Below are 13836 nucleotides of genomic sequence, written 5' to 3'. Positions count from 1 at the left end.
CTGCATGCGATTACTGAATCCTTTCTTAAAAGTATTGTAGCAGTCTTACTTGACCCTCCTTAAGAATAGCATTGCTAATGCACTGATTTTCCTGTGAAGTCTTTATTTTTCTTAAAGTCTTTGCTGCTGAGAGTGGCAAAGATCCATTTCCACTTGATGAGATTCTCAAAAAGATGTACCTAAGCCAAGGAGACTCGCTTGGTTTCTTTCAGTGCAGGTAGACAAGCACCTCCAGCAAAGGGATTCCTTTACCATCAATGGGAGGACCTCATCCGACATGCTTCCCTCCCAAAAAGCTTGCAGGAACGTATCAGCCCTTTAAATGTGAATGATAACACTAAAAATATGAAACAAGCATCCTCAAAATGTGGGGAAAAAAAATGTGTCAGAATGAAAAAACAAAACTTCCAAAATTTCACTTACAAGATCATTTGTTAAGCCTGGACACTCAAGGCTGGACATATTGCAAATATGTATACTTGTGGAATGGGCAAAAGTCTGTCCATATCAGTACTTGTGGAATGGGCCAATACAAACCTAGAAGCACCATGAACATTTTCAGAGAAGTATAAGGAGTTTTGCTATCAGAAACTGACAACCAAGTATCTTGGTTAATTTACTGTTTATTAACTTACATTTCTATGCCAATGGTGTCATCTATTGTTACAACTCAGCACATCACAGTTTCCAAAAATGCATGCAAAGGAGATGACTTTATAAGAAATGTTTTGATTTGTATCAACTGTAATTTGATTTCTTAAATGAAAGCTTAAATGTGTAGCATGTGCTGATAACCCACTGTAACATCTATCCATTTGAGAAATGTAGGGAAAAACTAATCTGAGGAAAAAACGTTGACCATAACGTGTTGAATTCAAAGGAATCCAACAGCAACAGCATGGTGCTTGAAGCGTTTGCTGCTAAGTGCCTTAATCCAAAGCCTACTGGAGGCAATGGGTTTCTTTGAGCTAAACCACATTATTTGTCCTGCTATTGTGTACTGGGAACTGGAAGAAGAAAGGCGTTATGTGCAAAGGAGCTACGGAGCCACAGCTCTAGGAAAATATTTTGGCGTCCAGAGGACAGCGGTTTTGGTCCTGCTAAAAGCCGTGCCAGCACTGGCTGGAGCCTCTGGCAAGATGCTTTTTCCAGCATCCATGGGGAGGCCCTGAATCACTGAGGGTGCATCTACCAGAGCAAGTGCCAGGGTCTGCCAGCTGACCAGAAGTCAAGGATTTTTGATGATAAATTCACTTCTGCTGCACCAGTTCACGTACGCAGGGGAAGATGTGACAACTGTGCATTTGCCTCACACAGGAGTCGTTCTTAGCGCCCGCCTCAAGCTTTTCCTTTGTTGGTGGTGGGTTTGTTTGTTTGTGTTAACCAGGAACCCATCCAGTGCCCTGGACCCGTTCCTCACAAGCTCTGCTTGGCTCACGCATGACAGAAAGGAGCCAAAGCCTCCCTTGTGCCAGCCTGTCAGGGACACCCCCAGCCTTCCCCTCTTCCCGGGGGGGTCCCCCCACCCCTCAGCGGTCACACCCTCAGCCCGGGGACCGCTACAAGGCTCCCCGAGGGGGCCGCGGGCAGGGGCTGCGGTCGATGCCTCCTCACCGCCCCTCACGGCGGCCGCGTCCCGCCCGCCCCGGCGGCCCCTCGCCGCCTCCCTCGCTCCTCCCTGCCGCGCCACCGCCTCCCCGCCCGCCGCCCTCCCGCCGCGCAGAGCCGGGGCATGGCGAGCCAGCGCTGCTTCGCCAACCGCTTCGATGACTACCAGGGGGCGGCGGCGGCGGGGCCGGACGCGGAGGCGGCCGTGCCTCTGGTGACGGCCACCATTGAGCGGATCCTGCGGGAGCTGCCGCCCCTCGGGAGCTGCCAGGGCGGGCTGTACGGCGGGGTGGCCGGCGTGGCCTACATGCTGTACCACGTCGCGCAGTGCCCGCTCTTCGCCCCGTCGCGGGACGCCTACCTGCGGGCGGCCCGGCGCGTCGTGGACGCCTGCCTGCGCTACCAGGAGCGGGGCGGCGGCGAGGCCGACACCCGGGCCGCCTTCCTGCTGGGCGGCGCCGGCGTGTACGCGGTGGCCGCGCTGGTTTACCGAGCCCTGGGGCTGCCCGACTTCGCCCGGCCGCTGGGCAAGTTCCGGGAGCTGAGCGAGGTGTGCGCCCCGCTCTCCTTCCTCGAGTGCGGCTCCGACGAGCTCTTCGTCGGCCGCGCCGGGTACCTGTGCGCCGCCCTGGTGCTGAAGCAGCGGCTGGGCATGGAGGTAAGGGCCCGGGGAATGAGCATTGGCATCAACGGCACCGGGTCTGGAATAATCATCAACAGCACCGGGTCCGGTGTCTGCTGGGGTGGTGGCTGGCGCGGTGTCTGAGCGGCATTCGTTAGGTTTGGGGTCCTGTCCCCGTGTCAGGTCCGATCTGTGCTCCCTCTGTTAATCCCCGGTTTGCTTCTGGCTCTTCTTCCTCCCGGGAGAGCGAGCCGCTGTTAGGAGTAAATACATGCTGCAAGGAGAAGCAGTGCCTGCCCCATCCAGTGCCGGTCATGGCAGTTGGAGTCTGAGGAAATCCATTTAATGGAGGACCGAGGAGGCTCCGGCATATCCAGAGGAGGCATGAAGCATGCTAAGCCAGTTGAATTTTTTGATTACCTTGAACAGAAATCATTTCAGCACTGAGCAATTGACATAGCATGCCAACAGGATTCTGTCTGAAGTACCATAAACGTAGAAATTGTTATGTTATTCATAAACATAACATGTCCAGGCTTTTCATTCCGACAGCGTTTCCGATGAGAGGAAAGTTTTGTAGATGCGGCAGGACCAGTCTGAGGGGATGATGGTTCCTCACAGAGGTCTAGGCCACCTTTGTAGTTCAGCTTGCGCTGGGGGAGTGTGTCCCAGTACCTATGTCTGTGTTTCTGGGGGGACTGTGATGTACCAGCTCTATGAGATCGCACCCTGGACCCCACTGCTTAATTTACTTCCCCACTGCTTCGTTTATTTCCCCCTTCTGTTTGTTTTGCACCCCTGAGAGCAATCGCTGAACAGTCCTTGCACTTGGGAGAGCAGGTGCAACCTCCTGATGTGTTCTGACAGGCAATGCAAAGAAGGGGAAAGCTCTCCCTCTTTGCTTGCTTGCTGAAAAATTATACTTTGCAGCTGGAAAGAGTTAAACTTCCCCACAGGTGAGCACAGGTGTGCACATATTGTGGAATCCCTCTGGCAGGTGAGTTAAGGACAATCGTAGAGGCTCTCTTTTGCCATGGTTGCATTAATATGTAGTCTGTGTCCCCTTGCAGATGTTTTAATCGGTAAGTTAGATGTCCTTCCGTAGTATTATTTATTCTGTCACCACACTGTAATTTCAAATGTGCAGTGAAAGAAATAAATGAAAATATTTAAACTGGTAAGTGTTAATAAAACAATTTCATTTTTTACTTTAATAAAAATTAAAACTTTTAAAATATTGTGCTCCTTAAGTGAGCAAGATGATAATGATCTGTAGTCTGTGTGCTCATGCTTTAGCAAAATTTGTGTCCACTGATAAAAGTTCCCTTCCTAATACAAGGTTATTTTAATTAGTGCATTGCCAAACTAGATCCTGCATCTTTTAACGAATGAGGAGAGGGATGCCCAGAGAGAGTGCATGCATTTTTTTTTTACCCAAGGTCAAACAGAAGGCCAGGTACATCCCAGAATAGAAGCGATGCCTTGTGATTCTAACTGCTGGAAAATGCTACCTCCTGTAATTTGATTGTGCACAGTCTCACATGGCTCATTGCAGCATGTTTTCTTGTGGCCCACGTTCTTCTCCTGATGCTGCTGCGCAAACATTTCCAGCACAAAGTGAAATCCATTCACATTGAAATTTGGCCACTGCTGCCCATATGGGTATTTATTCCTCTGAATAAGTCAAATTGTAACCTACATATGAAAAATCAATTGCCCTTGAAGAAAGGCTTTTTGAGGAAATTTTACAATTACTGTTGTGGGTTTGGTGTTTGTCTTTTCCGGGCAGGGCAGGAAGGGGACTGCTTTATTTCAGTAAATACTAATTTAGCTCAGCTGCTGTGCCCTGATGTTTTGGTCCTTGCTAAACAGTCTCAGCGTTTTAAGGCTTCACATATTCTTAAGAAAGTTAAGACTGTCCTGAAAGATGCTGTCAGTTGAATAACATTGCCCTCCTGTGAAGAAGGCATTTGGATTCTGCTGGTTTTCAGACTTCTAGGCTAATACAGCATTTTTCCCCAATGAATTAATTGTGAGTTTTTGCACGAGTAAGGATTACTCAGGCAAGAATTAAGAGGATCTGACCTTCTTGATGCAGAAGACACTGTGTGTTAGGAAGGATGGTTGTTTTCATCCTTTCTTTAATCTCTATTATGTTGTAATCAGTACTTCGCAGAGAGAGAGGTGAAATGTTGTTCTTGCAGAAACAACATATCATTTGTACAAGCTAGGTATAGATAAGGTGCATGTACTTGAGCAGTCCTTAGCCCCTGTGTTTTCACTGTTAAGGGGAAATTTTGTTTCTGCTTTGTCTTCTTCAGGTACCTCTTTTTCTGATGTTTCTAGTGTTGCTTCATTATGTATGCTTGGGGAAATCCATCAGTTCTGCTTTTAATTCTGCTCACTCAGTCTGTGCTTGCTCGTGCAAACAGCAGTAAGAGACCATTAAAATAGTGGTCTTGGCCCCCTGTTCAGACGGTGTTTTATCCTCTCCTCGTGGTTTCTCAGCAACGTTTCTGTCCCATTTCATGGCCGATGGAGCATGGTGTGCCTCGGCAGTTGCAGTGCCTCCGGCAGTGTCACTATCGGATGACGGGGGAAAAGGTACAGAAGTTCAAGCGGCTTCTTGCATCACCATCTGCTGGGATGTTACGGCCGTTTAGCGCAGCTCAGGTTTTCTTTCAGTAACTGGCTGAACTGATGGGCCTGACTGACTTCCACTAGCCGTGTTGCAGTTATGTACGACCGAGGAGGCAAAACTGCGTCACCGCCTGATGGTGTGGTTTCAGTCGAGGAGCAGGACATTGCGGGCATCGTAAGAGGTTACCCACCACCTGTGGGTAACCTTCCTATCTGTAGCAGAGAGGTGCCTCGGGTTCTTTTTCAGACAAACGAGATGCCATGACGTGCAGTGCCTGGGCACTGACAGGTCCAGCAAGTGTATTTCTGGGGGAGAATGAAAATTATTTTCTTTCAACCCCTCAGATGTCTCTGGATGACATTACTCATTCCTCAGCCTCTTCCTTCTACCTAGCACTTCGACGCTATTGTAGGTTACTTCTCTTCACATTTTTGGTCTATTTTTTTTTCCATCTCTTAGAAAAAGATACAGAAATTATCAGAGGAAGGAGCTTCCTGAATCCTGCCTAGAACATGTTCCTTTAAGACTTTTTAAAGTGTAAAGTGAGATTATTCATGCTGAACATAGTGTTTATGAAAGACACTTGATGGATTGGTTTTACAAAGGGAGATCTGCAAAATACCCACTGAAGAGGTGCACCCCCAGGTTCAAGGTTCCCATGTTGGGCTTTTTTTCTGACCCATGCCTGAAATGGAAGGGTTGTCCTCTGAGGTGAGATTTCATTCCCTTTCTATACCCTTTAAAGTCATCTGTGGAAGAATTTGCCCGTTTATCTGAAATGGGGTGTTTGTAATGTTAAACACTGTGGTGCTAGCTGGATCTCTACTGATTTCATTATTTCATTTTACACAGGCCACTACACAGCCAGGATGTCAGTTTTTGCCACAGAGGATTTAAATGAGGTACCAGTAAAGATTTAAAAAAAAAAAAAGCTTTTGGTCCTAGCCAGCTTCTTGAAAATGTACATTTTTCTGTCCATGCTTTCCTAAGCCACACCAGACATTTTGCATTAATTTGCTTAAATTGGTGAATTTCAACTGGGAGTTGAAAATGGGAGTTTTCTAAAGTAAAAAGTGAAACAAAGGGAATTATTTAAACCTGGATTTGTTTAGAAAGCATTCTGAAATGGTTTGGGTCTGCGTTTCAGAACCATTCCGTTTCTCTTCAGCAAGGCAACATGAATTTTATTTTAAGCAGCCTTCAAATTCAGAGATCGGGATGCCTTAATAATGGCCACCAGAATTCAGCTCAACGTGGTGGAAGATGAATATCCAATTGTAGAGATAAAGCAGAAAATTTAGGTTTTAAAATGTTGAATTTCAAGCACGTTGTTTAACTGCCAGTAAATAGTGCTGTAGTAAAGAGGTTTTGGTGGGGATCCTGCCAGGGCTGGAGATTTGATTGATGCAGGTTTGACAGTGCACATACATTTTATGTTCTGTTGCAGAAATACGGATTTCAAAACCTTATGGCTAAAGAGTGGTAGTAATCTGCCATTGTCTGCTAAAAATAATTTTATACAAAGGCAGTGTCAGATATCTCTGCACTTTTTTGTGCTGTTGGAAAATTGTTTCCCAATGTAGCATCATCTTTTTTTTGCTGAAAAAGCAACCTAAGCTTTAATACTGACATTACAATGTTTGTGTTTAATAAAAAAAAAAACATATCCAGAGGAGTTTCTTATATCCAAAAATAGATCCTTACTTTCCCATCTTCCTTCAAACTCCTTTAAATTTCAAAGTTTACAAAGCTTAAATTTCAAAGTTAACTTCTAAGCCTTGATAGTTCAGTCGTCATGCTCGTCATCGCCATGGAGTACTTTCAGGTCACCCCTTGGAGTCTGTCAGCACCTCTCCTTGGCCTGTGGGAAGCGGAGGTATTGAGTGCACGGTGTCTTTGCCCTCTGCAGAGCTGCCTCTGATGTGCTCCTCGCGTGAGTAATGGGGTCTGAGGAGTGAAATAAAGCAATCAGAAAGAGGGCGTTTTTATAGAAAAGGTGCTGCGTCCAGTCTGCTGAGTACACGCAGTGGCTGAATCTCCCGAAGCACCCAGAGCCACCTGAGCATTTCAATCAGCAAACCAGGGCCAGCAGAGGCACAGGGCTTGGGGTGGAAGCTGGTGGTCTTCGAAGTGTGTGGTATGGTCGGTTTGGTGGCAGTCTTCAAGAAGTTTCTCATGCTCGCTGTGTGATATTTTTCAAAATTTCATGTTGTATTTTATACCTATGTCATATATACTATTATAATTGTGTTTCCACAGATAGCTATATTTGACATTTACGTTTTTCTCCATGACAGAGGCTAATAGAGATTTTTTTGGCTTTCTTCTGACAAAGGACCAAGAGCCACAGTTAACTGTAAGAGTGAGGCATCAGGCAGCACTGAATGACACAGCAGAAGGAGTGTGTGTGTGGAACATGCGTGTGGGGGGGAGTATGGGAAGGCAGAGAAACAGTGGAGGCATGGGGAAAAACAATGACATTTCACAGAAACTGAATGGAGAGGAGAAAAAAGAGTCAATTAAAAATATTAAAAAGCAAAGGAAATAAAATACTAGCAAAATGTAAAAACAGAAGTCTGAAGAGGAGTAGAATTCAAAGATGAATGGGGAAAAAAAACGCAAGAAATAGCTTAGGCCCTGGAGCAGGGGAGATTTAAATCTGAAAGTAAAAAAAAAAAAAACAAACAACAGTTTATCTGGTAAACTGTTGTGGTTTTGATGGATAATGTACTCAATTTAGAAGACAAGCAAACAACAGAAGAGTATGGACAGGGAGAAAATGGGTTATAGAGGGGGTTGAGGACTAAACACTACAGTTGGTTGAGGAAACATACTTTTTTTGTCTGCGTGGTTTTTGCTTGTCACTCTTCTGTTACTGCATTCTCTTTGCATAAGCACACACACTTACAGAAATAGCTGTCATCTAATTCAGCACTTGCAAATTCAGAACACAACATTATGTCTTATTCCCTAATTTCTTTCTGTAACAAATAACTGAGGTAACTACCTGATGCCTGGAAGCAAATACGAACATGTTCATGGATATTCCTGTGTTTGCTTCTAACACTGAAATTCTCCTACTACGTGCACACAGTACCATAAATTACTGTGTAACCTGAACAGTAATTCTGTTAGGAAACCTTATTTACCAGACTAAAGAAGTAGAAAAGTGAAAGACCGAGCTTCTAGTGACAGAAGAAAGAAGCTTGAGGCTAACACTTACCGATGAAAAAGTATCATCCTCTGCACTTTACAGCACTGAAATTAAGGGATAAAATTAAGCCTTGCGTTTCTTGATAGTCATTTAATACACGTTGTTAAAACATTAGACTTGTGTATAAATCACAGCACAGCTGTGCACCACAACTAGCAGGGCTCAGGTATAGAAACCATCCCTTTCTCTCCTTCCTTCTTTAAGTCGATAGACCCTCTTCTCTCTGTTAATTAATTTCTCTCTGTTAATTCAGCTGGACAGTCTTAAAATGGACCCAGCACCCTATTGACAGCCTATGTAAAGATTGCAGAGCAGGTGTCGTGTGGTTGTGGATGCTCAGCCAGTAAGCCACTACCCTCAGCCTTGCCTCCAAGCAGCAGAGGAGCTCTGTAGAAAGGAGCTGGAGGCAATTAAAACGTCTGAGTCCCATGGGCCTGCTCTGCTTCTGCAGGAGCATCCTAGCACAGCATCATGTAAGGCGTTTGTTAAAAACTGGGGTCTTGTCAGCTAAGTTCAGTATCCCCTCGCCCCTTTTTTTAATCAAAATTCAATATATGCAGTCAGGTCACCATTTTTGCTCAGGCATTATGTCAAGATGCCTCTGTCTTGTGTCTGTCGTGCAGTTCTTTGACTATTGACAAGAATGAGATTAAGCACTGTGTGATGTTGCGTAACCTCGTGTCCACTCCGTTATGGCAGAGCTCAGTTAAATACAGTCAAAACCAATTATTACTTATCTACATTGTAGGATTATTTTCAAGTGATAGTGAGCTGCTTAATTTTTTTCAAGGAGTAGGAAGGCAAAATAATTGAAATAGCTATTTCATTCCAGGCAAACCTGATCAGAAGTATCTTAATGGCAGTCCAAGCTGTTGCTGAGTCATTTTGTGTTTCTCAGATCGGTGTATTTTGATGTGTGAGAGCAGAAACAGAAATCTATTTTTGCCACAGTTTGGCATTCCTGAATTCCTCGTTTTAAAGGCTTAATATCTCTCGTTGAAGACCAGTGTATCACGAGTGAGACTGAATGGATGTCAGCATTGAATGACCCAGGAAAAAAGAATTGTGCTAGATAAAGACACCTTCTGGCTGCCCAAGGCATTTGGTTATTTTGTGTGGCTAATTCTTTTCTTCACAGAATACTTCTGTCCTCTCACTGGTGCAGTGTTTTTTTTATTTCATGGGGAATAATAAATTGTTAGTAATGTAGTTGAGGATGGTGAGTTGGGAGCATACTCGTCCAATTTAGATTTCGGTATCAGGGAAGTGGAAGCTGCTCTTCCTGACGTGTGTGGGCCTGGGGCTAGCAGCAGCACAGGAAAATCGTTTAAGCAGCTCTCCACTGATGATGAGTCAGTGCTTAACTTAGTGGAATGTGGTGGGTATTGCAGATTCGGTACTGGCAATTTTGCATAATTTGTCTGCTCAATCCTGACAGTGATAACACAGAACCAAAGAACTGGTGGGGACCTAGAGGGGTGGCTTAGGCTGTCGCCTGGCGCCCAGGCAGGTTTACCTGTGCCTGTGTCATTTCTGACAGCCTCTCTCCAACCTGTTCCAACTACCTGATAGTGGTGGAGGTTCTGCAGTCTGCCCTGGCTGTCAGAGGCACTATCTGGTTACCTTGCTTATTGGAAAGTCTAGCCTAATGCTTAATCTAAGTCTTGCTGTGAATCAAGCCTGATATTCCTTGTCCTCTCCATTGAGAAATACTAAGAAAGGTTTATTCTGCTCCTCTTTACTGCAGCCCTTCATGTATTTCAAGAGCGTTTCAATTTCTGACCTTAATCTTTTCTTTTCTAAACAAACTATCCTGTTCCTCCTAATCTTCCCACGTGCATCATGTTTTCTACACCTCTAGTCATTCCCATGTGCTCCGCCAGACTCCCTCCAGCCTTTCCTGAAGAGTGCCAGAAGCTGGACACGTAGTTCTGGCACAGCTCTTTCTAACCGAGCAGAGATTTAACTTTGTGTTTCTTCCAGGTCGTGTTTCTATTTATGCAGCTCAGTAAGGTGTTTGCATCTCACACCAGCATGACACTGACTCACATCCATCTCATGACCTGCTATAATCCAGCAGACTTTTAATAGGTCGCTGCTACGTGGATGGGTATTCATTAGGACCTCTGAATAAGCGATGCAGGTAGGGGTCGTGTAAAGTCAGGGAATCACCGAAACACTGAAGTTGTGCTGTAATAAGCAAAATGAGAAGCTTCTTCAACTGGAGGGGGTTCGTTTCATTAATATCAAATAGATAATCTACTTTCCTTCATTCTCTGAACAAAAATGGGAATGTGTTGCTCAATGTTGTAACACTAGAAGTACCAATATAGTTCAGGGGACATCCAGGCAGTGATGGGGTTTCCTTCTGGAAGTATAGTTTTGACAGTATATTTGGGAGGCCCATATTAAGTCATTATTTAGTCCACATTAGAAATCAAGGAATAAATGAAATATGAAGAAATGTCTGGAGTTTAAACTTACTCTGCTCTTGTGATTTCCTTTTGTTGCTAGTGTAGATATAAAGCTCCGTATCATCTTGCATCTTTTGTCTTCAATGAGGGCTGTTTTGTGTATTCTTGGATTGACCAGCAGCATGAGTCGATGGAAATCTATCCTTTTATTTGGATAAAAGTTTCCTATAGCTTCATTCAGCATCACCAAAGGTGTTTTGGCTCACCAGAAATGTGTTCTAACAAAAGCAGAGGTTGTCTTGTAGTAAAATAATACTATAGTCGGATTGGAAGCATCACCCTTGCTGCAGATGTTCATAGTATTGAAGCTTGCCACTTTCTCTAGGTTCTTCATTCCTTTGGAAGGCTCACTTTGGATCTCTAGGTATTCCTATTTGCCAGCTGCGAAAAGGCTAATGTTACACTTCATTATTTTAGTTTTCTCAGGCTAAACCAGAGATAGATTAGTCAAAATTACATTTATAATAGCAGTGGTCCCCAAGATACACATTTCACGTGTACCTGTTTAAATCTGATCAGAAATAAGATAGTCAGATATGAACCCAGTGAAAATTCTTTGCACTAGAACAGCAAAACAAACTTCTTCAGACCCTTTAAGTAAATATTGATTTGTTTGTTCTCGGTCTTGCAGAGCTGAATCAATCATGAGCGTGCTTATGCCAGGCTGCTGTTCTCATACATAGATGTTTTTGATAATGCCAGCAAAAATGTCTGGGAATAATGCTTATGTACTTGTACAAATCCAGAAGACAAAACGTAGAGTCATAGTAGGAATGCATTCATATTTTGATTTTGTTCTCTAAGAACTACAGAACCGTTAGCTTATTTTGGTAAACAAATATTGTGAGGTAAATGTTAACAAAAAACAACGCAGGTAAGACGATTCAACTCAGAGTTGAATCTGAAGATCTCCGGAGGAGTAAAATCCCCACAACTGGCTGAACAGCGTAATGACATGCATTTAGTTACATTTGAATTTGGCTCAAAGGCATGGCCAAGACTGGAAGGTGCCTCTGAAGATGTTCTGGTCCAACCCCATGCTCAGAGCAGGTTGCTTAGGGCTGTGTCCAGCTGGATTTTGAAGATCTCCAGAGATGGGAGACCCCACAGCCTCTCTGGGCAACCTGTTCCTGTGTTTGACCACCCTCACAGCAGAAAAGCTTTCTCTTATATTTTGGCAGAACTTTCTGCCACTGGGTGCCACTGAGAAGAGCCTGGCTCTGCCTTACCTACTGCCTCCTCTCAGGTGTTTACACCCATTGATAAGATCTCCCTTGAGCCTCTCTAGGCTAAACAGTCCCTGAGTTAGTATGTGGACAGCACCCGTGGAAGGCCAGAAAAATTCGATGTTAAATATAAATTGCAGTCACTCCTGCTCCCTTTGCCTCTTTCCCCACTACCCGGTTCTCAGCGCTATTGCACCTCCTCAGACTTCCTCTATGGACTTCAATGGGCAAAGCTTTGCAGTTTCTTCAGTCATGTCCAATCCCCTGCAGCTGTCAGCAGGGAAGATCCTGCGTGAAGTCCAAAAAGGTCAAAAGGAGCCATTCATCACCCCACAGTGCCACACAGCCTTCAATACCAGTTGCATCCCTCCTTGTCAATCTCAGCTGTATCAAGGAAAGGCAAACTCTTCTGCCAGCAGCTAAGTATTAAGGTTGACAAAATTATTATCGGTTCTTCCAGGTAATTGAGCAGAAATAGCTGGCCAGGCCGTCCTCTCTCATGTCATACAGTTACTCTATAAAGCTGCAGAGAATAATCATGTAAAACGGCAAATCTAGTGGCAGAGAAGCGTGGCACTGAGTGCTCCCAGGGCAGCAGTCACACAATGTAGCCTGTGGCATGAGGTAACAGTGGCTCCCGTTAGTTAATTATACAGTGCTTTGAGACCTTCAAATGCAAGGTAACGGCTAAGTGCAGGGAATGCTTGTTAATTATTGTTGGCGGTGGGATGGTTTGCCTTGTGGCTGCTGTTCCTCATCCTCTTTTCCTGGTGAAGTTTGAACCACGTCCACGTCTTCTGGCACAGCAGAGTCGTACTCCCAGAGTGTGCAGTACATACAGTCACAACGGAGAAGAAGTTGCACAAAGGGAAAATTGGTGGCATTTCCTAATTTTATTACAGTATCAAATGGCAATCTTTTAACAAGGAGAAAAGTGCAGATGGTGATCTCATTACTTCCCAACTTAGTTATGTTTTTGAAGAGCATGGTATTCCACACTTCCTCAGAGTAATCCCATGACCCTCACTCTGCCCTTCAAGCGTAGCAGTATTGAATTAGAAGTGGTTGGCTGTATCTGATGTATGGCCTGAATTGCATTTGGATTTGTGGGTATATTGCAAGGCAATGCCACTGGAAGCTCTTAGGCCACTGTCTTTTGTTTCAGAACTGTCTTGTTGATGTGCCCAGGAAAATCTGGGAGCCAGCACAGAGATCACCAGGACTTTTACTACCTCAGTCAGCTCCTGCAGTCTGAGAGCGGGGCAAAATTCAGATGAGTCAGAGGACTTTATCACCTTCATCTGGTTTTCCTCCATTACATTGTCAGCATTCTTCTTGTAGTTGCAGCTAATACTTCTACTCAGCGGCTTACTGGCATGGCACAAATTGCAGATCATCACAGAAAGTAAAAGTGGCGTGAGGCCAGCGTGGAGCTCTCTAGAATTACCTTTGCTTGAAAGCAGTGCTGATGCTTCTTTGAAGCGATCCATTTATGCTTCAATTAGCCTGTGAATTATCCTATTGTGTGGTTTAACTCATTTAACTAATTTTGCAGGTAGCAGTGTTGTTCCTCAACAGCAAATATTTAGACATACTTCTAGATGTCGCATGCCTCATAAATATCTACATAACAGGACTACGCATGTAAAGCAACATGACTCAGAAGAATAAAGAGGTCTTGTGAGACAAACAAGATCTCTTGTTGTAAATAACAGAATTATGAAATTAGTGGCTGATGAAAGAGCAGTAGCCAATACCCTGTTTGCATTTGAATAAAGGTTTTGATACAGTGTCAAATATAATCTTCCTTGAAAACTTAATGTATGCTGACTTGGATGGGGACATTGAAAATGTGGAGTTGGCTGAAAGACCACAAGCAAAGCTAATCATAAATGCTAATAAAAGGCTGATCTGGGAACCAGCCTTATGTATTATCTTCATTAATGATCCAGAAGAGGCAGCTTACCGGATAAGAATTGCTTTGGCTTCTAAACTGAGAGAAGTGCCAAATACTGTATGCAGGAAGAGGGAAGGTATGAAAACAGTTCAAG

At 44.4% G+C, this 13836-nt stretch overlaps 1 protein-coding gene across 1 annotated transcript in view; it reads left to right on the top strand.

Moving 5' to 3' along the window:
* Nucleotides 1-1709: 1709 nt before the first annotated feature.
* The window catches only part of LANCL3 (LanC like family member 3), a 37282-nt gene continuing 25155 nt past the window's right edge, over nt 1710-13836 (top strand). Inside the window, exon 1 of the mRNA XM_035542306.2 lies at nt 1710-2266. Coding sequence (XP_035398199.1) covers nt 1733-2266 — 534 coding nt within the window. The 5' untranslated portion in view covers nt 1710-1732. The remainder of the gene's footprint in view (nt 2267-13836) is intronic.

This window comes from Cygnus atratus, chromosome 1 (assembly GCF_013377495.2).
Source record: "Cygnus atratus isolate AKBS03 ecotype Queensland, Australia chromosome 1, CAtr_DNAZoo_HiC_assembly, whole genome shotgun sequence".
Taxonomy (NCBI): Eukaryota; Metazoa; Chordata; class Aves; order Anseriformes; family Anatidae; genus Cygnus; species Cygnus atratus.
This window is presented reverse-complemented; position numbering and strand designations above follow the sequence as displayed.